At 46.4% G+C, this 24,464-nt stretch overlaps 2 protein-coding genes across 2 annotated transcripts; one reads left to right on the top strand and one right to left on the bottom strand.

The window, feature by feature from the left end:
• The first annotated feature begins 930 nt into the window (after window positions 1-930).
• On the top strand, window positions 931-14,724 carry DDA1 (DET1 and DDB1 associated 1). Its single transcript, XM_078880942.1, has 5 exons — window positions 931-993; window positions 1,305-1,385; window positions 6,326-6,377; window positions 7,608-7,669; window positions 8,647-14,724. Exons 1-5 carry the CDS (start codon window positions 931-933, stop codon window positions 8,755-8,757), a joined length of 369 nt encoding a protein of 122 aa, XP_078737068.1. The 3' UTR covers window positions 8,758-14,724.
• Window positions 14,725-16,002: 1,278 nt separating this feature from the next.
• On the bottom strand, window positions 16,003-24,219 carry PMF1 (polyamine modulated factor 1). Its single transcript, XM_078880948.1, has 5 exons — window positions 23,847-24,219; window positions 21,675-21,780; window positions 20,812-20,906; window positions 18,644-18,839; window positions 16,003-17,146 (listed from the first exon to the last, which is right to left on the bottom strand). The coding sequence occupies exons 1-5, from the start codon at window positions 23,987-23,989 to the stop codon at window positions 17,081-17,083; spliced, it is 606 nt and encodes a 201-aa protein (XP_078737074.1). The 5' UTR covers window positions 23,990-24,219; the 3' UTR covers window positions 16,003-17,080.
• Window positions 24,220-24,464: the final 245 nt, after the last annotated feature.

The following is a 24,464-nucleotide window of genomic DNA, read 5'->3' as shown; positions in this document are numbered from 1 at the left end:
TAACAACAACAAACAGCGAAACATTTGCAAGAAGCGCCTGAGGGGCCGTCCATAAATGACGTCACGCGATTTTGGACGATTTTTGACCCCCCCCCCCCATCGTCTATTTAATTAAGTAGAACGTGTTGCCTATGTTTATTTAAAGTTGCGCATTTTGATGTGACGTCACATTTCTCACCCCCCCCCCTCGTCACACATCGTCACAAATGTCTGACCGCCCCCCACCCCCTAGGTGCGTGACGTCATTTATGGACGGCCCCTGAACAAAGTCTTGAGATCTCGGGCGAGGCAATTCTGGGTAAAGATGCGCAATCATAACACAACGTTGGCAATCGTCCGGTTACATTACAACAACGAAGCATTATTATATTATTTTATTTCTAATATTATTTCTATTAGTTTAAATATTTATTATTTATTTGTATTAATTATTTTTACCTACGTGACTTTACCGAAAAAACCTAACAGTAACAACCAAGCAGCCCTGGTGATGAGACACCGTGTGGTGTCGAAACGACTCCATCGTTTCGTTTTATTTTGAACCAATGGGGAAGGGGGGGGTTGAGTTTGAGCGGGTGTGGGTTTAGTGGGGGGGTTAGTGGGGGTTCAGTGGTGTGAGGTTAGTGGGGGTGTTTAGTGGGGGGGAGGGGGTTAGTGGGGGGGGGGTTCAGCGGTGTGAGTTTAGTAAGGGGGGGTTAATGGGGGGTTAGTGGGGGGGTCAGCGGTGTGAGTTTAGGGGGGGGGGGCTAGTGGGGGGGATTGAGTGGGGAGGTTGAGTGAGTGTTGGTTTCGAAGGGATAGGAATTGAGTGGGGGAGGGGCAATCGAGTGGGGGGGGGGACTGAGTGGGGGGGGGACTGAGTGGGGGGGGGGATTGATTGGGAGGGGCGGGGTTTCGTTCGTAGGAGAAGAGGGAGGGGGTGTGTGACGAATGACGCACTTCCGCTCCCACAAGGCGTTGCGCGGGGCCCGCAGGAGGCGGCGAGGCGACATGGTGGGTGGTGGCGAGACGCGGCTCACGAAGCCCGCGGGGCCCGGGGCGGCCTCAGCGGGGCCCCAGTGAGGCCTCAGCGGGGCCCCAGTGAGGCCTCAGCGAGGCCATAGCGGGGCCCGCAGGCCTCAGCGAGGCCCCAGCGAGGCCCGTGCGGTAGCAGCAGCAACGCGGCTTTCCGCGAGCCCCACCGCATCCCTCGTTGAGCGAGGAGGTGGGGCGAGTTGGGGGTAGTTCATGAACGAGGTGGGTTGTGTTTCACGTGCGCGCGTGTCTCTCTGTGTGTGTGTGTCTCTGTGTCTCTTCTCCACCAGGCGGACTTCCTTAAGGGTCTTCCCGTGTACGACGAGAACAACTTCAGCCGATACCCCGCGGACTCGGTGTGCAAGGCCTCGGTGAGACAGTCTATAATCTCTACAGTATATATGTGGTTCAGTCCGTGCAGTATACATAATGTAGTCTACACACACACACAGGATATGGTGTGCAAGGCCTCAGTCTATAGTCTCTACAGTATATATGTGGTACAGTCTGTGCAGTATACATAATGTAGTCTACACACAGGATAGGGTGTGCAAGGCCTCAGACAGTCTATAATATCTACAGTATATATGTGGTACAGTCTGTGCAGTATACATAATGCAGTCTACACACACATGATACGGTGTGCAAGGCCTCAGACAGTCTATAATCTCTACAGTATATATGTGGTACAGACCGTGCAGTATACATAATGTAGTCTACACACACAGGATATGGTGTGCAAGGCCTCAGACAGTCTATAATCTCTACAGTATATATGTTGTACAGTCCGTGCAGTATACATAATGTAGTCTACACACACACAGGATATGGTGTGCAAGGCCTCAGTCTATAGTCTCTACAGTATATATGTGGTACAGTCTGTGCAGTATACATAATGTAGTCTACACACATGATACGGTGTGCAAGGCCTCAGACAGTCTATAATCTCTACAGTATATATGTGGTACAGACCGTGCAGTATACATAATGCAGTCTACACACACATGATACGGTGTGCAAGGCCTCAGACAGTCTATACTCTCTACAGTATATATGTGGTACAGACCGTGCAGTATACATAATGTAGTCTACACACAGGATAGGGTGTGCAAGGCCTCAGACAGTCTATAATATCTACAGTATATATGTGGTACAGTCTGTGCAGTATACATAATGCAGTCTACACACACATGATACGGTGTGCAAGGCCTCAGACAGTCTATAATCTCTACAGTATATATGTGGTACAGACCGTGCAGTATACATAATGTAGTCTACACACACAGGATACGGTGTGCAAGGCCTCAGACAGTCTATAATCTCTACAGTATATATGTGGTACAGACCGTGCAGTATACATAATGTAGTCTACACACATGATACGGTGTGCAAGGCCTCAGACAGTCTATAATCTCTACAGTATATATGTGGTACAGACCGTGCAGTATACATAATGCAGTCTACACACACATGATACGGTGTGCAAGGCCTCAGACAGTCTATAATCTCTACAGTATATATGTGGTACAGACCGTGCAGTATACATAATGTAGTCTACACACAGGATACGGTGTGCAAGGCCTCAGACAGTCTATAATCTCTACAGTATATATGTGGTACAGACCGTGCAGTATACATAATGTAGTCTACACACAGGATACGGTGTGCAAGGCCTCAGACAGTCTATAATCTCTACAGTATATATGTGGTACAGACCGTGCAGTATACATAATGTAGTCTACACACATGATACGGTGTGCAAGGCCTCAGACAGTCTATAATCTCTACAGTATATATGTGGTACAGTCCGTGCAGTATACATAATGTAGTCTACACACACATGATACCGTGTGCCAGGCCTCAGTGAGATAGTCCATAAACTCTACAGTATATATGTTGTACAGTCTGTGCAGTATACATAATGTAGTCTACACACACATGATACCGTGTGCCAGGCCTCAGTGAGATAGTCCATAAACTCTACAGTATATATGTGGTACAGTCTGTGCAGTATACATAATGCAGTCTATACACAGGGTACTACTACCCCACGGACTCGGTGTGCCAGGCCTATATCTCTATCGCCTACGGTCTTTACCCTACTGTCTATCTCTTGCCAACAGTCGCATCAATATAAATGTGTCGTTAAACCCGCCACCACCCGACACAGCCAATTGGTAAGGTTTGTCACGTAAACAGAACGTGCCAATTCGTTACCGGTGTGTTGGGAGAGCAAATCTACAGCATTTACATTCTGAGTACGACGTTTCGCCAGTAATTGCAACCGGCATCATCAGGCGACAACCAGATTTGTGGAAACATCCTCCTGTTTCGTTCCTTAAATAGAGGGATAGATGTGATGACGTCACTTGCGATTGGCATGTTCTGTTTACGTGACAAACCTTTACTAATTGGCTGTGTCGGGTGGTGGCGGGTTTAACGACACATTTATATTTACGCGATCTTATAATGAGCTCTGAAGTCAGCAGTGGTAGTTCCCAAACTGTTGGAGACGATATTTTGGCCGACCGTCCGGGGCTTTAGAAGTGGGCCCCAGGAACTGTGTTTGCAGACGTAATTTTACTGCTATATTTTGTAAGACTTTCAAAGTAACAATTGACAGCACTTTTGGAGGAGTTTTAATCGAGAAAAGTACGTTATTGGCGCAAAGTGGTCCGCAAACATTGAGGGTTGATGGGACAAGTTTGAAACCACTGTTCTTGAGAGAAGAAATCTATATGAGGTGGGAGGTCGATAGATCTGGTCGCGTTTGTATGCTATGTAAATCCACGTTTTGTTGTTTGGATCTGTTGGTCTTGCACAGAGACCCACAGACTCAGAGAGAGCAATAGACCATAATGACTCGGACTCTGTACTCCAGTTCAACTCGAGGCTTAAGGACCTTCCTCCTTGCGTTCTGCCTATGACTAACTGCCTCTTTCTCACAATAAAGTAAACGTCCTTACTGTGTATGTGCAGCGTCTAGAGGTGCAGTCTTATTTAGACACGAAAGTAGACTCGATTATCCGTGCTAATGATGGGTAGGTTGGCCGCGGATAATCCAAAAAGATCTATTTACAGCAGATCTCTATGTCTAAGTTGAGAAAATTTTGTTTGTTAATTAACTGAACAAAAATTTGTAGTAAAGAATGTATTGATCTTGTTTTATTATAAAAGTCCAATCAAAAACATGCTCTCATTTAAACAGGTTTGAAAAATTACGTATTTCCAGTTTCTGATATTAAGTTAAAATAACACTCTTCCGTTTCTCTGCCATTGCACGGTTTCGTAAATGAGAACTCGCAACATAAATGATCAGATAAATCACTCGAAATGAAGCACAGCTGACGATTTTGAATGTTACTCTTTCGATTTAGAATGAATACAAACGACCGATAGATGCGCGTGCTCGGTGATATACAATAACACTTTCCTGCTCCGACAAAGAAGACTGCCCACGAAGTGGATATCAAAGCCATGTCAGTCAACATCAATCAAACTCCGCCCACTGTTGTAAAGATATGCAACTACTGTACTGTAGAGGCGATCACGTGGATTTCGAATTAACCAGAGCACATTTTTTCACTTTAAACACTGTGACTTGTAATACACATTTCCAAGAGTAACAATGTATCAGTGCTTTTAGATTATTAATTTGGGCATAAGGGAAAATCCATGAGTTATTAATTTGTCAAAATCTTAAGTGGGCGGTTTTTCCAATTTGCGGATTGACTGCACGCGTTTCATCGAGAATCTACTTTATACAAATCTGCATTGTACAGGCTGAATATCCGAACCTCGCTGCCTATTCGTCCATATCTAGATGAACCAATCAACGCCCAAGTTTGGCGCGATTTCGGATACCTCGGTTACTCGAAAGCGAACGATTTACCCTTCAGGCTTTTTTATGACTGACGTCTATCTCCAAACTCTGATTCACTCTCCTCCACTTTCGTCATCACCTCGCCCTTCCTGAGCCTTTCACTCTGCCCTCTCTGCTCCCTCTTTGCTCCCCCTCTTTCACTTCTCTGCTTCCCCTCTTGCCCCACTCTGCTCCCCCATCTCTACTCTTTCTACCCGCTCCTCCCTTTACACTCACACTCTCCTGACTCCACCCCTTCTCCCATATTAATTATTTTCTCCATCCACTCCTGTCTCAGCAACTTATCCGCACCCCCTCCCCCTCTGCGCTCTCCTCTTCGCCCAATTACTCCATTTGCTGTTAACTGCCAGGGGTGGCTCTGCCCACCCCAGTCCCTCCACATTCTCAACTCTCCTCTCTCGCTGCATCCCCTCCCTTCCATCGCCTCCCTCCGTCTCTCGTCTTCCCTCCCTGTTTCGCCTCTCGGTTGTTCACGGATAATTTGGGTTGGAGTTGGCGTGGCATTGTGACGTCACTTGCCATCCTGGGTTTATTTTCTCTGCTCAATCTAGATTCGAAGCTTGCGTGACTGCAATAATCCAAACTCTTTGGTTCTTTCGGTAAAGTCACGTAAGTATAAAATAAAAAAAATCACGACGTTTCAGGCACAACACAAGCGTCTGTCATCAGGTGGGAAAGCATGGCCTGCTGCTGATGCAGACTGTTTTAAAACAGTTTTAAAACGTCGTGATTTATTTTTTTATTTTTCTCTGCTCACTTTCAGGCAGTGGCCGCTACTGCTGCTGCTGTTGCGAGCGGAGATGTGTAGAGAGAGGGGGAAAATGGTCTCACTGCTGTGTGTGGGAGGCAGTATTTTAGCATTGCAACTTCATTGGGAATTCAGTCTCACAGAAGCAGCTTCACGGCAATCTCCCTCTTATCTGCCTCAATTTCCCACTCTTTGTAATGTATGGGGTGTTATAGCCTTACAGATGCTATCGCACATGTACGTGTCCTGCCCTTTGTCAAGCCACTGCTGGATTAGAGACCTTCCAACGCCGTGCAGGTCGTAGGGTGTTATTTGACCATATTTCACATTTTTTCGCGCGCGCACGTGTGTATGCATGTCGTGTGGAGCGGTGGTATCGCGGTGAGCGCGCTGCACTACGAACCTGGCAGCCGAGTTCGATTCCCCCTCACGGCCAACACCAGTGACGATTATCTGAACCGGTCCTGGGCCTCCCCTAGGTCGACTCTGCCTCAAATGAGTACCTGGTGCAGTGTGTCAACATCGCCACTGGGGAGACAAAAGAGGTTGGGTGTGGTGCTGGCCACGCACCCCCTCGTGTGCCACAGTGCCGGCCTTCGTAAGTGCTTGCTAACACCACTTGCCCCAACAGTCTGTTAAGGCTACACGGGGGAACTTTGTCTCTGTCTTTGGTGTCGCAGAGTCGCAGGCCGCCCGTGTACCTGCCGACGCGCGAGTACCCCTCGGAGCAGGGTGAGACGTGCACTTACACTACACCCCCCCCCTCCTCCGCGCGGCAGTTCCCATTACACCGTCGTCTGTTAGAGGGGCGATGGAGAAGCCTCGGCGAAGCTCGAGTCTCCGCAGACAACGCTCGCCTACCCGCCGCGTCAAATGAAGGTGGAAATTGACCTTAGAGTTGCGCAGGATTGGGTGAACAAACGTGAGTTACGGGGCATCGTGTTGACTCTTAAGGAAGGGGCAAGTGGGCTTGGGCAGGAGGCGATACTCAGACGATGAAGTGGCGGCCAGAGAGGAAGGAGCGTGCGGGAGAGGGACGTCCGCTGCAGAGACGGAGCGATGGGAGCTGGTTCGTATGCAGGGGCTGCTCGGTGGATTTTTGCGTCACGAGACCGTGAGAGAGGTGGTGACGGCTTGGGAAGGCCTTGCCCGGTGAACAGATTGTGGCTGATGATGAATGTGCTATCGAGATGGGGATTCGGGAAGAAAGCTTTCCCATGTAGGTACAAGGGGATAAGGATTTGTATTTATAGGGCCGCATGCTTGTATGCCTCTAAGCACCTTGCATCTCATCTCAAGCATTCCAATGCGCTGCTGCAGTTTAGCCAAGGATACGCCCGGTAGCAGCTGTCCCTGTGCGGCACAACGGGAACGCAGCACTGGCCTGCCGGCTGGGCATTCATCTGACAGCAGGGGGCAAAGTTGCCGCGTTGCGTTTCCCCAGATAAGTAATTTGTACCGTGAAGACGGTGCAAGTGGCCTGCTCATTTTAAAATGACGTCCTGGGATATTTAACGTCCTCTGTGAAGCAGATACAGCCGTTTAACACGAAGGCTTTCGCGACCAATATCATCCATAATACAGGTTTCTTGGATTATATCACGTAAATATATGAACACACCGGCGTGCTGTACTCGTAACAAATTGGCGTGTTCTGTTTACGTGACAAACCTTACTAATAAGCTATGTCAGGTGGTAGCGGGTTTAGCGACACATCCATTTACGCGATCGTACCCAAAAAAACCTTTAACATGGAAGACACAGCCGTGTTTGCCGCCCCTCACTGCTGCTGTCGTTCAGTCGTTCGGCAGCGGCCTGACGATGAGTCCTAACCAGACAAGTCCCCGGACAGCGCAGCCTCTCTTCTTGACAAGGGAGGCCTTGGATGCTTGCGGAGGCGACGCGGTCCGTGTGGTTCCACCATGCCGCCGTTCACATCGTGCGCTGTGGTTGTTTTCGCAGTCATCATCACAGAGAAGACGAACATCCTCCTCCGCTATCTTAACCAGCGGTTGGACAAGCGGGTGAGCTCCCTTACCGCCCGGTGCGCGCTGCGCTATATTCGGATAAACGACAGGAAAGGAGAGAACCTCACCGACGGCGAGCTGGGACAGACGGAACTGCCCCCCGTGACGCTCAGTGGCAGATCCAGCCCCCACATGTCCATTTCGTGAAATTCGCGCGTGTTACCGTGACGATTGACATGCGTAATGTATGTGCATCGTTCACGCACGTTGTGCATGCACATTATGCATGTTGATTACCCTATGAGTAACCCAGTCGTTAATGGATATCCACTGTAATTTATATGCATCCATTACCCTCCCCTCCCCCACCCCCGGTCTTCGCGCCTACTTGGCTCACAAGTGACGACATCACAATTATCCCTCTAAGACCGAAATAGGATTTCCCTACAACCCTGGTTGTTGCCTGATGATGCTAGTTGTAATTACCGGCGAAACGAATTGGCACGTTTGGTTTACGTGACAAACCTTACTAATTGGCTGTGTTTCGGGTGCTGGCGGGTTTAACGACACATGTTTACGCGATCTAACCCAAAAAACCTGTTATGGATTGTATAATGTTTAAAATTATGTTCTTGATAATTGGTTTTTTACCCTTCTATCTGGCAACAAAACTGACACCTTTTTTACAAGGAGTCATGTTTACATAGACCACAATACCTGCAGCCATAATGCAAACAAAAAACATAACTCTGATAATATATGCACTGTCCTTGAAGTTGATTGGTCCACACCCGAGACAGCTTTCCTTAGAGCCTAGTCTCACATGGGTTGGACCAGATGACGCCAAAAGGCATTATGACTGCAGGTATTGTGGTCTATGCAAACATGACTCCTTGTAAAAAAGGTGTCAGTTTTGTTGCCAGATAGAAGGGTAAAAAACCAATTATCATTTTTTACTGGCAAATGAGGTTCCAATAGTGTAAATTATGTTCTTATAGAGCGTCGCGTAACGCCTCTTCTTCGCCACCCCCCAGAGCTCGGGCAAGAAGCGCGACCAAGGCCAGATGGACGCGGAGGGCGAGGGCGCAGCACCGCCGCAGAAGATGCCGCGGCACGACAGCGAAGACATGAACGAGGACACTTAAGAAGAGCCGCCCGCCCGCGGTGACGCTTGTCCGATTCGGGGGTGGCTACTCGGTCGGCCGTACGGCCGGTTTTGTCGGTGGTTCGCTCGCCCCACCCCCTTTGTTCACCGTCACCACCACCACCCCCCACCACCACCACCCCCGGCGATCTCGCGTGTTCGGGCGGTGGGAGCGGCTCCGAGGCTCAGCGGGGCCCACCCCCGCTGTGCTTTGGCCAAAACGAATGCTCTCGTTCGCTCGTGCGCCCGCACGCACACACACGCTCGCCGACTCAAATGCACGTACCCACGATCGCTCGCCCACTTGCCTCTGCGTTACCCGCGCTGACGTGCGCACCTGTTCATTCACTCACCCGTGTATACTTGCAGTCGATGGAGACTCGCCGACCCACACCACGGACGCTCAATCGCCCATTGAACCACTGGCGTGGGGTCTTTGATTCATTCACTTGCCCACCAACCCACTCGCTCACTTACACAGGGTCAGTTGTCTCTTAGCAATGGCATCCCACTCGCTCCAACTTAACCATCTCGTTCACTCAGTCACCCACTGATCCGCTTGCCAACATGAGGGGTGGTTCTTGATAATGGTAACCCACTCACCCACCCACTCATCCACCCACCCACTTAACTCACCCACCCGTCCACTCGAATCACTCACCCACTCGACTCAATCTTGGGTACAAATGGAGCACAACTACAATTGACGATGGCATTTTCCTAAACAGAACACACTCGCACTCATCTCACAAACGACCCTTCTAACGACGTTTTGTTATATATATGTGTATATTATTTTTTGTCGTTTTCGTCTTTTGTACGTCTGCCACCCGTCTGTCCGTACGTCTATTTACTTTTTGTTTTTAGTTCGGCGCGTAACGCTTCCTGCGGACGTTTGCGTTTTGCGCTGTCTCGGACCTCGCGATCTTTTTGTCATCGTCCTCCCCTCCCCCCACGTGTCCCCCCATCCCCAAGTCTCCCCTCTCACCGATGCTCCCAGTGAGCAGCACAGTGTTGCCCACAAGCCCCGTGGACGCGTCACTTTTAAAACGTCACCCGTGAACATTTTTGCTTCGGCGTGATTGACTCGGGTCAGCACGCTGGACCTGCGTGCGATCTGTTGGTCACTGGGTTCGTTCTCCCACCGGTGCAAGTTCACGAAACGCCCCTCCTCCCCTGCCTCTGTACAGCCAGCAGTTATTACTCGAGATCGCCACAGTTTGTCTGCAGGTCGTGTGCGGTGGGGGTGAGGTGTGGGTTACTCCCACCTCTTGGACGATGTGTGTGTTTGTTCAGCGTGTTAGAAGATCAAGGTGAAAACGACCACTCGAGTGGCTCTTTAGAGCTCAGTCTAGCGGGTGGGGTGGGTGCCCCTTTCCTCCGGCAGTGGTGAAAGAAAATTCGTTTCTCGCGCTCGCCACCGAGCATCAGGCTGCCTGTCTCTCTGGCGATCACCCGACGTCGGTAGGTGCTGCAGGAGATGCAGTCGGGCTGTTGCATTGCCTGTCAAGCAAGTTTAAAAGAGTTAAGAGAATGCTATGGGGGACACCTGGCCCTGACTCGGTCACTCACTCGCTCCTCTTTCAAACGAGGGGTGGTGGGGGGGGGGGAGGTTGCTATCCGTAGGAAGTTTCTTTCGCACTAAAGCAGCTGCTGCTAGTAAATAAAAGTAGGCCCCGTACCGTAACCCTGACCCGTGCTAGCCCAATTAAATTGATGCCATTTGGTTTTGTAATTCTGCCGTGTAAATTTGCAAATAGAAGCATGCAAATCAGTTTCATTCCATTTACTTTAGATTTTCGCCCCCCCCCCCCCCCCCCCCCCCATGTGGAGCTGTCAACTAATTCGCAGCTTATTCGCCTGGTTTCCAACCACAAGCGGAGTGCTTACTACAGCGGGTTTGCTGTTTTGCATAAAATAATTATAACCCGAACGGACTGCGCGGCAAAGTAATTATTCCTCTTTGGGTTTCATTTTATTTAATTCATCGTGGGTGTGTCAGGTTGAACGTTCTCCTGCTATATTCAAACGGTAACATTTCATAAAAAACGACTAGCGTCATCTCTCGCCGGCACTGAAACGCAACTGGCATGAATGGTCCTACGTGCAGGGGAGGTGAGGGGGGGTCTTGGTTTGTTCTTGCAATGATGATCCCTTTGCTAATTTGGTGGGATGTTTACCAAAAGTGAAACACTCCCGTGTGTGCGTGTGCCGAGTCATTTCACGCGCTGCGTTGATTATCACCAACATCGCTAAGCCTCCTGCTATGGGGAACAACAAATCATTGAAGCTAAAACCTGTCACTGCCTCATCGTTCTGATGTGGAAACCGGATAGGATTGCTTTTTTTTGCGGAGGAGGAAAAGGGATTTTTAATGCAACAGCTTTGTCACCGTGAAGCTCACCTTGCGGTTCCTCGTGCTTGTCTGAACACGTTATATATGACGCCGAGATCAAACGTATCGATTAATTATTTTTTGGGTGGGGGTAAAGGATAGGGTGGTGAGAGTGGATGAGAGTGTGCAAATGAAATGGTTTTTTTATTTTTAAATTTACGGTATAAGCAGTGTACGGAAGGATGGAGGATGTGTACCCTTCGTTTTGCTTAAGGTATTTCTGCAGTGCCAATGATAACAAAGTTCACTGTGGATTGACAATTCACATGCGACGTGCATTTGGACCTCTCGATGTCCGTTTTCCACCGACGCATCCGAGCCAAGCCAGCCGAGCGTGAATTGTTTTTCCCCGCTGGCTGTTTTGCTGTGCCGCAATCAAATCACTGCACTGGCCTCGCAAGACAGGGGCCAGGGGTCAGGCTAATGCGTCAATTCGACTTAAACACAGGGTCACCGTGTCGCCCCCACGCATGCCCCGGCTTGCTCGTTGCGTGCACCGTCGACACGGCATCTCGTGCAGACGCGTTGCATCGAGTTCCACAACCTGGACAGCACCAGGGGACTGGTTTGGCATGGCCCCAGCGCGGCTCGGTTTTTGCAGTGGAAATTGGATGTTAATGAGCGGCGACGTCGTTTGTTGGACCCGACAGTAGGGGACGACTCGACGGGCAGTGGCGATTGCCACGTCTGCGTTTCTTGGGCGATGTAAAAGTTGGACATTTGTATTGACTGGGTGACCGGTAGCGCGCATCGCTCGTTGTTTTTTTATCATCTTTAAAGTTACATGCTTAAAAAAAAACGGCGAGGAAAATTTGGGTTGCAGAAAAAATCTCGATTTTATATTCGGACTCGATACCCTTCAGAACCTTTTGAGGATTGTTTAAAATACAAATTTTTTTTATATACCTGGTCCAAAATTTGAAGGGTCTTGAATACAAATAATTTGGGTGTTCAGATTTTTTTTAAATGTCATTTGTATTTAGCACCCTTTAAAAACACTGCGGGGTACAACCGTTCACCGTCATGGCTTCAAAAACTAAACTTCACATTTTGACCCAAAATTTGTTAGCCAGAAATAAAAAAAAATGTTGGCTTTCGAATTTTTATTGGGTTGAGCGCAGACACGACTATATTTGTCTAATGTCCACTTTCAAGCCCTATGAAACAATAAAAAAGTACTTGTGCCAGCCAGTCAGGATTATCGATAGATATCTATGATGTGACATGTACAATGGTCTACTGCTGTCCACCCACCGGATTATTTGCTGATTGCTCACTGTCTGTGCTAGAACGTCGCCTAATATTTCGCATTTAAATTGTCCGCCGCTAAAATCCTAGAAAAAGAATCGTATTTAACCTCGGTGTTTATGAAAAAAAATGATGTTCTAATTGGGTTCGCGGCCGAATGAACAGAGGCACACAAATGTAGCTACGTGTGCCCGCAAATTAAAACCAAAGCCATCCCAGGGGTCTCGATCCTCTTGGGTTGAGCCACCGCCGGCTGTTTCCTGAAGCTCCAAAGGTGGTTTCTGCCACCAGAGGAGGAAGAAACTGTAGCCAGTACTCGACCGCACGAGTTTCCCCAACGCAATTGCCTTCAGACGATGGTCAACTCATCACTTCCTCGTGCCCACTTGTGCATTTTTTAGAGACTTCAGCTGCTGTAGTTTTTTTTATATGTAAATAAAAGTCTGGCCCAATTCGAATTTGACTCGGTCGGCATTTTTTTTTGTCACCTGCGTTCTTTTTTTTTTTACGATTACTAAAAACTTTAATTCGACCGAACATTTTGGCCGTGTTAATGTGGGTGTAGAGAGCAACTCGAGTTTGATTTCTGTCCACCGCTAAACATCAGTGGCGAGTGATATCTGAACAGTTCACGGGTTGCCTCATCGACAATGCGCCCAAGCCGGCTTGATAAAAGCGTGGTCAGACCGACGATGATAAGGGTTGGCGTGCATCCTGCTTTTCTTCCCTTAAACCAACCCCCATCTCATCTCCCTGCCCCATTTAGGACAACCCCAATCCTTGTCACTCCCTCTAACCGTACCCCGATCTCTACCCCAACCCCTGTAACTATCACTACCCCAAAACCCCTAAACGTAGCCCAACTGCATCTTCTGTCACCGTAACCACACCACTTTTCATAATAATCACACTCTTCATCTTCACGACTACCATCTTCTGTACATTTTTTATGTTGTAAAGCGCCCAGGAGTAAGGCTCCTACATACATCTTTCACAAGATACGAATTTTGACCCAAGCTGGTGATCCTCGTTATTGTGTAGAGCGACTGGCTGCCAGCCTCTTCTTTCGGCTGTCGACTTCTCAAGCGGTGTGCACCTTGCATTTAAGAATCGCCGCTTTATTAATTCTCCAAAAACTGCGGTGGACACCGCGTGGAATGAATTACCTGGCTCATTTGCAGTTGCTTTTAGCGGAGGTGCCCACTCCATGGGGACTAACTCATTGTAACTGCAGTGAGCGTTGTTTGACGAGGCGACAAGCGAGGTTGTTTGTTAGCCCCCTTAGGAGGCTCTGCGCAGCGACGGCACGCGTGCGATGTACATTTTAACTGGAGGTTTCTCGCACCAATGGAGGTTGTTTTTTTTTAAGTATTTATTTTAAAAAATCAGCTTTTTGGGACAAACGCCTGAACAAATTCGAAGGCTCGATCCGATAGGGTGCAGAAACCTCGGGTGGCCGTGTGCGGAGTTGAGCCAGGCCTGCACGTTGGACATTGACCATTTTTGTATGTCTTTATTTTTTAAAACTTATCGTTAAATCCACAACATTTTCTGGGTCCTCTCTATTGGGGGAGGGATGCCCTCATATTGTGATGGGTTGGTTGAGCTTGGGCGACTTTTGACAAAATACCAGTTCCTCTTATTCGGTCACCCGTTGGTTGTATCGAAAGTAATCGTAATGCCATTTACTCGGGATTGACCGAGCCTGTTGTCCCTAACATTTTACTTCTGTGAAGTCCCTTCACAAATGGCAAATCTACATTCGTTGTAAAAAAAAAAGGTCGTTTGCAGAATTAGAATGTAAATCCGCCACCGTTTGCTCTTTTTTTCCCCATTCCGCACAATCGATTGCTGTTTCTCATGCGCGTTGCCCAAGTCTGCTTTCCATGCACATGTCGAGTTTGCGGTTCCGGTTTTGATCCGTTCACCTTACTTGGTATTGGCAGCAACGGCCAAATCTTGTTCCCCAGCGTGCGCCCCCCACAAAAGACCGGCGTTTGACGGTGGCCGTTTTTGAGTTCAGCTCGTCGCTTGCTATGGCACGGTGGAAGATTTCGGCATCCGTGCGCGCGGCCCAACTACATTGCCGCTCTCCGCGAAAAACGAAGAGCGGCGCTTTTGTTTTGAAAAGAAAATGACGAAAAGAAAAGCATCCAACGAGTAATAAAAACGTGAACGATTTAAGGAGTTTAATCTAAAAAGTAACCAACTGTCTGAAGAAGCAGGCTTTTACAAGTGGTAACTTTCTAAAATGGGTAGCAGCCCGAGTTGGCCATACACACAACTTTATGTCGTGTGTTTGAATAAAGTGTATTGCGGATAAGACATTTTACTTCCTTTGCCCTCTGGTGGTCTGTGTTTTTGTGTGCAAGTGTCTGCTGTCCCATCACCGTGAGCTAAACTCACATTAGCTGCATTACTTGACTTGAAATTCAAACCAATGCTAGAACCCTTTTAAATAAAAACGTCCTCCCAATTACATTACAATTGTGCTATGGGCGTCAAATCATGAGAACAAATTTCAATCATGAACTCCGCCGCTATGGGTGAATCGCCCTGCGACAGAAAACAACATCTGGAAGAACATCCCCGTACTACTCTTTGGTTCTTTCGGTAAAGTCACGTATAAAGATAAAATAATAAATGAAATAATAGCATACGACGTTTCGATTGCAACACAAGCAATCATCAGGTATAAATTTGTGTTTCTATTTCATTCAAACCTGATGATGATTGCTTGTGTTGCAATCGAAACGTCGTATGCTATTATTTAATTTAATATTTTATCTTTTTACGTGACTTTACCGAAAGAACCAAAGAGTAATTCCTGCAGTCACGAAAGCTCCAAATTAAGATTATCCCCGTACTAATTCGGACGTCCCTTCCAATATCTCTTATCCACAATGCTGTCACCACCTCTTGATTTTTTTTACCAGGTAAGGCCCACTGAGCTACAGTATATAACTTTTCCAGAAACGACCTGGCTATCACAAACGATAGCTCAACGAAGTAGCTAATCACGTGGAAATTTCTAACAGCCAAATACTCTTAAGCGCATGTTTCTAAATGCGAACGGAAAAACCGGAGGACCCAAAGTAAAATCCACGCCACCACGGTGAGAACATGCAAACTTCAACTGTACAGCCTTCAGGGTCGAGCCCAAACTCACGACCTCCTGCATGCCAGGTGCAGCACCTCACCATGCCCTGCCATAGAGGTGTTCCTCGCGATGTTAAACTGTGTGCCACCTTCGCAAAAGATTTATCGTCTTCGGAGCAAAATTTTGCTGAATTAAATGACAGACCAAATTAACCAATGACGAAACCTCACCCACGATAGGTGAAGTTGAATCCAACATTTTTTCTCTCTCCCTGCACTTAGCCATGCCACTTGTGTCACACGTGTGTTTGTTAATACTGGTTTCACAAGTTGAACCTTGTGCTGTACAATATTACCAACCTGCCTTGGGGAACTGTGGGGATGGTTTTCAAATGGTCAACAATACGTAGCTGTCATCTTGGAAGTGGGTCACAGAGGTGCGACTTTCCGTGCACAAATCGGGGGTTGGCGTAACCAGACGCGTTGGTTTTGAGAATTAAATTTGCATGTATGATGAACTTCTTTCGCACTGTACGTAGCCAACCGTGCTAATCGGAGGTGTGCGGGAAGGACAACAAACTAAAAACAAAAAGCAGTTCTAAGGAGATTAGTTTTCAATTTAGATTTCAAAGTGGCTAGCTCCAGTGGCTTCCTACAATCGGAAGAACATTCCAAATGTGTGGTTAGCCAAAAGCTTCTGCGAGGATTACCAGAGTGTGCGTGATGGTTTATTCTCCTTGAGATCGGCAAGGTAAAATACGAGAATCATTGGCTTAAATGACCCGCACAAACATGAAAACTCACCCACACAGGTACACATGGGCTGTTGAACTACTGCCTATTGTTCATATTGCTGCTGTGCTCACGCATCACGGATCTCACTCATAAAACAGTCGGGCGACTGCCTGAACGGGACGATCCGTGTAACAAATCAATACTTTCAAAACTGAAATAAGAGTTTTATTTACGTTAAAATAACTACAGCGCAAGAGTTAAGAAGGCGTGACTTGGCAAATACACTCCGCAATGTCTCTCTTCTTCTTGGTTCTTTCGGTAAAGTCAAGTAGAAGGGAAATAATAAAATAAAACAAAATACTATTTTGTTTTATTTTATACAAAAGACAGCGTCTCATTCAGACGCTGTCTTTCCGACAGACCTGTTCTTCACCTGAGGACGGCTGCTTGCGTTGTGGCCGAAACGTCGTGAGAATTGTATTTTATAATGTTTTATTTTTATTATTTTATTACTTCCCTTCTACGTGACTTTACCGAAAGAACCAAGAAGATGAATCCCTGCAGTCGCGAAAGCTTTAAATCGAAATTTTATGTCTCTCTTATTTAGTGACGAGCGTTATGTTGTATGCTGTTTTACGAACCCTTTTCTGGTACGGCACTGACCTCTGAACCACCCGGCTAACAATGTAATTATAAAAAATGCGATTATTATATATATACAGGGTATGTTTGGCAAGTGTGTGTAAATTAATCTCAATTTAAGTAAGTAAAAAGGCCACGCGGACAGTGGCAAGTGGAGGAAAGGGTCTGTTTGAACGGATGCCTTTCAAATACGGTGACGCAGAGCTCAAATCTTGCCGTCCGATATTGCGTCTTGGAGACGGGGCACTTCTTGGCAGATCTTGTAACACTCCTGAAAGAAAAACGTGGAGAGTGAATAAGAAAGCACCAACGTGTGACCTTGGAAGCATGAAAGCAACCGCAGACCTGATCATCCAGCATGAAGAATTGTGCCAAATCAGTGTTTCGTTTCTTGTCCTTCCCCCACGCCTCCAATTAGCACGGTTGGCTATATACGGCGCAAAAGAAGTTCAACATACATACAAGTGCCCTCCCCGCACCGTGTGGCTCATGGGAGTTTGACCATATTTCACCACTTTGGTGACTACGGACTGGAGGAGGGGCTCAGGACCGATCAAAAATAGCACTCGCCCATTGATGCTAGCCGTGGCTTGGAATCACTGCATCGAGGTTCCACCCTTTCGCAATATGTGTGACAATAATGTTCTTTGAGGCTAACGGAAAAAGAAAAAAAAGCTGTACGAACAAAACAGTAAAATACAAACAACACCAGAAAAACGTGACGTTATAAAATAACCGATTCTTCAAATTGAATCGGCACTCCAAATGATCAGAACCAGAATATTTATTTATACTTGAGAAATCCGATGAGCTATAAAGTTCTTTTCCACAGATGTCCAGTAGGTTCGGGAAAAAACGTTACAACCGCAAACAATATAAAAACATGATGGTGGTGCAAAGTACAAGAAAGGTAAACAAATCACCCAAATAAAATACAACTAAACCATCCCCATCCTACCAGGCAAAGCCCACTGAGATATTCACTTATTTTTCAGAAGCAACCTGGCTGACACAAAGTGGCCCATCATTTGGACATTTATAGCACCAAAATAATCCAAATAATCTCAACGATGCTCGCAGGTGTTATAAAAAAGCAACCATCGCTTGATAATTGTTTTTACCCTTTTATCTGGCAACAAAACTGACACCTTTTTTACAAGGAGTCATGTTTGCATAGACCACAATACCTGCAGTCGTAATGTATGCACTGTCCTAGAAGTTGATTGATCCACACTCGAGACAGCTTTCCTTAGAGCCTAGTCTCACATGGTGTTGGACCAGATGACGCCAAAAGGTGCACAACTCAAAGACAATGCACCATCAGAGTATGAGAGCTCGGGGTAAGCATTTGCATTACGACTGCAGGTATTGTGGTCTATGCAAACATGACTGCTTGTAAAAAAAAGGTGTCTGTTTTGTTGCCAGATAAAATGGTAAAAAAACAATTATCATATTTTTTCTTCTGGCAAATGAGGTTCCAACCATCTCTGTTCTATATACAGTAAAACCTTGGATTGCGAGCATAATTCGTTCCGGAAACGTGCTTGTAATCCAAAGCACTCGTATATCAAAGCACTCGTATATCAGTTGTGATCACGTGACGCTCGGCAGACAAAGCGTATACACGTACTACTCGTATTGCAAGGCCTTGCTCTTTTATCAAATTCATATTTATTTTAAAAAATTGCTCGTCTTGCAAAACACTCGCAGACCAAGTTACTCGCAATCCAAGGTTTTACTGTTTATAAAACCGAGCCCAAACTCTGACCTCCCACTGCGCCTGCTTGGCAGTGATCTTGGCCTGCAGCGCCTGGATCTGCTGCCGTCCGTCCAAGACCCTCTGCGCCAATGCCGCCGTGTCCCTTTGGCAGCGCTGCAGGGAGCGGCGCACGAACTCGGGCTCCTGCCGCTTGTACTTGTGGAAGTGGGCGCGGACGTCGCTCGCTGGATCTCCCGACGGCCGCCTCGCGTGCACAGGGAAAGAAGACGTTTGGGTGGGGGGGGTAAAAAAAGGAAAACGCCTGCGTGTGCATGTGTAGTGACATAGGACGTCACTACTGTGTCGGCCCGTACGAGGGCTGGGGGCCCCAAGGGGGTGCCTGGGGGGTCACGTGGTGGAGGGACCCAGACCTTCCCGTGAGGTGGGGGAAGGGAGGCGTGGCCTGTGAAGGGAGGCGTGGCCTGTGAAGGGAGGCGTGGCCTGGGCTGAACCCGGCCACGCTGGAGGGGATATAAGCGGGGTGTAGATGCAGAGCGGGGCTGTTGAACTCCGAAGTGAAGACGACATCATCGGTCCTCAAGTCCTGGGTCGTCGTCCTGGACCAGGCAGCCCGTTGCCTGCCTGGTCCACTCTGTGTCGTGTCCCAGAGTGTTAGTGAGTTGAGGAAGGTGGTCACCACCTCATGTACAGTGTTATATTACTTACCGTTTAATAAATAGTGTTGCCTCCAAGCTGTGTGTGTGTGTGCACCTAATTCGAAGCCACTATACGTGGATCGCGTAAACGCTTTCCCATCGGGGGTTTTGTCCTCCAAGGTATTGAACGAGCGCCGTCGCGAGATGACGTCGCGTACGACTACGATTAGTGTGGTTGGCTACACATGGTGTGAAAGAAGTTCAACTCAACACAGATAATAACGTAATAGGGAGGGGGGGGGGGTAATCAGTCCCTCTACTGCTTCGAAGTTGACACGGAGGTGATTTCTTTCAGTGCTGGTTTTTATCTGCAAATTTTGGGAAACCCTTAAATCAACGCCTGGTTTTTAAAATAAGCTTCTCAATGCAACATAACTTTATACTAATTAAGTATAGTTCATATTGGATATTTTTTTACGGGAGGTATAGTGCTGTCCTATTACAGACGCATGGTCAAATGGAGGGATGGACGGACAGAGCTATTACATTAACTCTTCCAACCTTCGTTGGAAAACACCAATAATTTAGAAACCACTGCACTGTGTGGAAAAGACAGGGCACTGGTGAAAACTCGTATAACTGCACGCTGCTTGACGCAAGCGATGGATGTTTGTGGCTGTCACACTTTTTCATGTCACAACATTCATCGTGAGCCACGGTTTGCTCGATGAAGGCCAAGTAATGAATTATAATCACAAAGTAGTTGTAATTTTCATTTCATCTAACAATACTGCTGCAATTGTAATTATCATTCACACCATGTCTATAAACTGGGAAGGCTTCTGCTTCTTAATTGTTCCATACTGGATACCAAACTATTACTACTCAATTGTTATGATGCTTGTTTACCAAGGAAAGCCTCACCGAGTTTCATAACTTTTTTTTCAGGAGGCTTCCAGCCAAGTTTTCGCAGTAGGGGATGATGTTTTTCTGTGTAATCCCAACTGAGTAGTTTGCAAGTACATTTTTTTTGACATGGAGATATTTGGCCAACACCAGTTTCAAGGACAATACATATATTATCATAGTGTTTTTTTTTGCATTTTGACTTCAAGTATTGTGGTTAATGCAGACATGAATCCTTGTAAAAAGGTTTCAGTTTTGTTGCCAGAAAAAAGGGGAAAAACCCTATTATATTGTGGGGTTCATCTTCTTGGTTCTTTCGGTAAAGTCACGTAGAAGGGAAATAATAAAGTAATAAAAATACAACTTTATAATATAATAAAAAAGAATAATATTTAATGTTTTATTTTTTATTATTTTATTATTTCCCTTCTACGTGACTTTACCGAAAGAACCAAGAAGATGAATCCCTGCAGTCACGAAAGCTTTAAATTGAAATTGTGGGGTTTGTTTTTTTGTTTTTACTTCGCATGCCTGTGGTTAGTTATGAGTGTGTCAATGAGTAAGGTGAAGAAGGGATATTCGAAAAAACTAGTCAAGACGGAGACCCACAAAAACTGGGCCACCCCAGATCAATGAGGGCAACACCACAGCTTAGACCCACGTGCTGCTGCTCACCATGCCGGCTCGACAGGAGCACCCTTGGCCATCTCGTCCAGACTTCCCAGCAGTTTCTCCAACCCTTCCTCTCTCACAATCAGATCCATCTCCTCCTGTCAGGCACAGAGACACACAGAGACACGCACATACACTGTGGTGAATATTCATATTCTTAGGTTTTTTCGGTAAAGTCACGTAGGTAAAAAATTAAAATTTATAAAAGTTAAATAAAAATAAAAATCACGACGTTTCGGAGGCAACACAAGCTTCCGTCTTCAGGTGGAACCGTCACAGCACGATAGCTGTATCAAGTGTGGTGAATGCCTGGAATGCGAGTTGAACACATCAGATGCTTGAATTGCACTTTATCCATAACAGAGATGTTTTGGTTTAGATCGCGTAAATATAAATGTGTCGTTATGTCCTGTCGCCTGATGATGCTGATTGTAATTACCGACGAAACGTCACGGTCCTCGAATTGTAAATGTTGTAGTGGGTTTACTCTCCAACACACAACCGGTTAGTGTTGTACTAGTATAGAATTGGCATGTTTTGTTTACGTGACAAACCTTACTATTTGGCTGTGTTGGGTTGAACGACGCATTTATATTTACGCGATCTAACCCAAAAAAACCTCTATTATGGTTATTTGTATTCATTTTATTCATTCATATTTTGATCAGGCATTTGTCCTGCATTGGGATGTTTGACCAGTGCCATTGATGACAACTTTTGCAAGTTGACTGTTGATTTTTTTTTTGTTTAAGCTGACCCGATGAAAATAAGAAAAAATTATTGCCGAAGTTGAGGGTTTTACGAGATCTCCTTTCTGTGTATGTATTTTCTTTCTTCTTCAAGTTGACAGACACCCGCTGGCACACCTTGATGGCGTTGCGAAGATGCTCCTTGGAATTTTCGTGGATTTTCTTGAGGAGCTCAGGCTTGTGTGCGTGCACCATGGGGTAAGCCTTCACAAAGCGCTTCAGCCTGCAGCAGAGACAGACACACGTGCCTGTGCTCAACGCACTATACGTAACCGATGCATCCGTTCAAATAATTTACGTCGATTCTTAATTCTCTCGCAATACGCGCATCGGTTTGGGGGTTGGGGGGAAAAACTATATTTTTAAATCCTTTATATTAAGTTCACTTGCTTGCGCGCTTACGACCGTGCAAATCTTTCGGTCGTTTTTTAACCCACTTCCCGTGATCCAATCGAGCTGACATTTTGCACACAGACTCGTTGTGCGTGACAATTTATTTTCGAGAATTTTTTTTCCAAAATTTTACTTTTTAGGAAAAAATAAATTATATTTAATTACCAATTGCTTGATGGTGGCAGGCAATCATCTGACCCATAGGTGGCAGCCATCTCAAGCCAGAGGACGAGAGGACTCTAGCCGCCACGCATATAAAGGATTTATAGTGAAAAACTTTGTTTTTACAGGTTCATTTTTTAATAGTTTGAACGTGTAATGCACACTCTAGGAGATAACAACTCCGATGACTCAAAACTACGAAAAATCTAATAATCAGAATATTTATTTATACTGAAAGAAATCCGATGAGCTATGAAGCTCTTTTTTTCACAGATGTACGGGGTCAGAACGTTACAAAAAAAACAATACAAAAACATGATAGTGCTGTAAAGTACAAGAAAGGTAAGCATTTCACCCAAACACACAAATACAACTAAACTATCCCCACCCTACCAGGCAATACCACTGTCGCCTACGCGCCTTCAACTTAGGAATAGCAGCAAAAACTACAAACATTCTCCTCAAATCTTTAATTAATGGCTAGCAGACCTCGGCATTGACATTGAGCTTATTCAACATATTTACATATGCAGGAACATAATTACCAACAGTTAAATACGTGGAAATACGTTTCCCCCTTTTTTTCTGGCAACAAAACAGGCGTTATAATTATTATCAGAGTACAGTAAATTTTTTCTCGACTTAAAGCTTTCGTGACAGCAGGAATTCATATTCTTTGGGTCTTTCGGTAGTCACGTGGATAGAAAAAATTAAATAACAGGTGAAGGTGAAGACGATTGCTTGTGGTACGATCGAAATGTCGTGATATTGTTATTATTTAGATTATTTTTTTAATCTACGTGGCTTTACCGAAAGACCCAAAGAATAGTATGTTTTTTTTGCATTATGACCACAAGTATTGTGGTTAATGCAGACATGATTCCTTGTAAAAGGTTTCAGTTTGGTATTTTAACATCTTAACACCTGTTCTGTTGCCAGAAAAAAGGGGAAACCCTATTGTGATATATTGTTACTGGCAAAGGAGGTCCCATGATGTAGTTAAATACGTCCAAATACAAGCGCATATCGTGACAGAAATTGTCATTCGAAATGTATCGCTGTTAGAAGGATTACCACTGCATCTAAGCTGGACTCAAAACGTAACCAAACATAGAAGTGATTTTTAAAAAAAGGTTAGCGGACAGAAGAACAGCGGATGATGCAGGCAGTGAGTGATCACAAGGAAACGTGGGTAGGATGGACAACAGGTGACATTAAAAGGATGACGTTCGGAAAAATGGAAGGAACGGGAAAGAGAGGAAGACCTAACAGAGAATGGCTTGGCTTGACATCATAAGAGATTAGTGCCAGAAATATGTGGCCACTACATTAACATTTGGGCATAAGACAGCGAGGAAAGTGGGATATCTGCCCCATAGATCGTGATGATGATACTGACGAACGCATATTGGGGGGGATATCGTCACAACAATGCATGCGTACGCATGAATCTTATTAATAATATTCATAATTAAAGTTTTGTGGCTTATATCGCGTAAATATGAATGTGTCGTTAAACCCGCCGTCACCCGACATAGCCAATTAGTAAGGTTTGTCACCTAAACAAAACATGGCAATTCGTCACGAGTACAGCACTAAACCGGTGTGTTGGAGAGTAAACCCACAACATTTACAATCTGGTGTACGACGTTTCGTCGGTAATTACAACCAGCATCGTCAGGCGCGACAGCCAAATTAAAATGATTAGTTTTCCTTGGCTGTTGATAGTCTCACTTGAGGGCTGCGGGAAGACGCTCCAGAAGCTTCTCTATAGCAATCCACAATTCGGACATTCGTTCTCGCTCCTCGGCCCCGACAGCCGCCTCAGCCTCCATCCTCTGCGGGCCCTGAGCGCCCTCTGCAGGCGGAGAATCCATCCGAGGATCGGCCTCGCTTAGGCCGCAACCCTCGGCACCCTCAAAATTAATGCGCAACTCAACGCGTGCACGAATTTACAGTATTGTTACGGTAGCAACACCTAATTTAAAATAGGACGCCGATGGTGAAAACTAAAATAATTACACGTCGGGTTTATTTGTAACGAATACCATTCCTCGAGGACTACCCCTCCATAGGAAGTTGGTTTGAACGTTTCCCGCCTTTTTCCCCCACCACACTACCCCCCCCTCACCCCCCCCCACAACCACCCCCTCCCCCCCCACTACCACCCCCTCCCCCCACAACTCCCCTCCTCACAACTCCCCCCCTCCCTCACAACTCCCCCCCTCACTCACAATCCCCCCCCCTCACAATTCCCCCCCCTCACAATTCCCCCCCCTCACAATTCCCCCCCTCACAATTCCCCCCCTCACAATTCCCCCCCCCTCACAATTCCCCCACCCCTCACAATTC

This window comes from Lampetra fluviatilis, chromosome 59, assembly GCF_964198595.1.
Source record: "Lampetra fluviatilis chromosome 59, kcLamFluv1.1, whole genome shotgun sequence".
NCBI classification, from domain to species: Eukaryota; Metazoa; Chordata; class Hyperoartia; order Petromyzontiformes; family Petromyzontidae; genus Lampetra; species Lampetra fluviatilis.
This window is presented reverse-complemented; position numbering and strand designations above follow the sequence as displayed.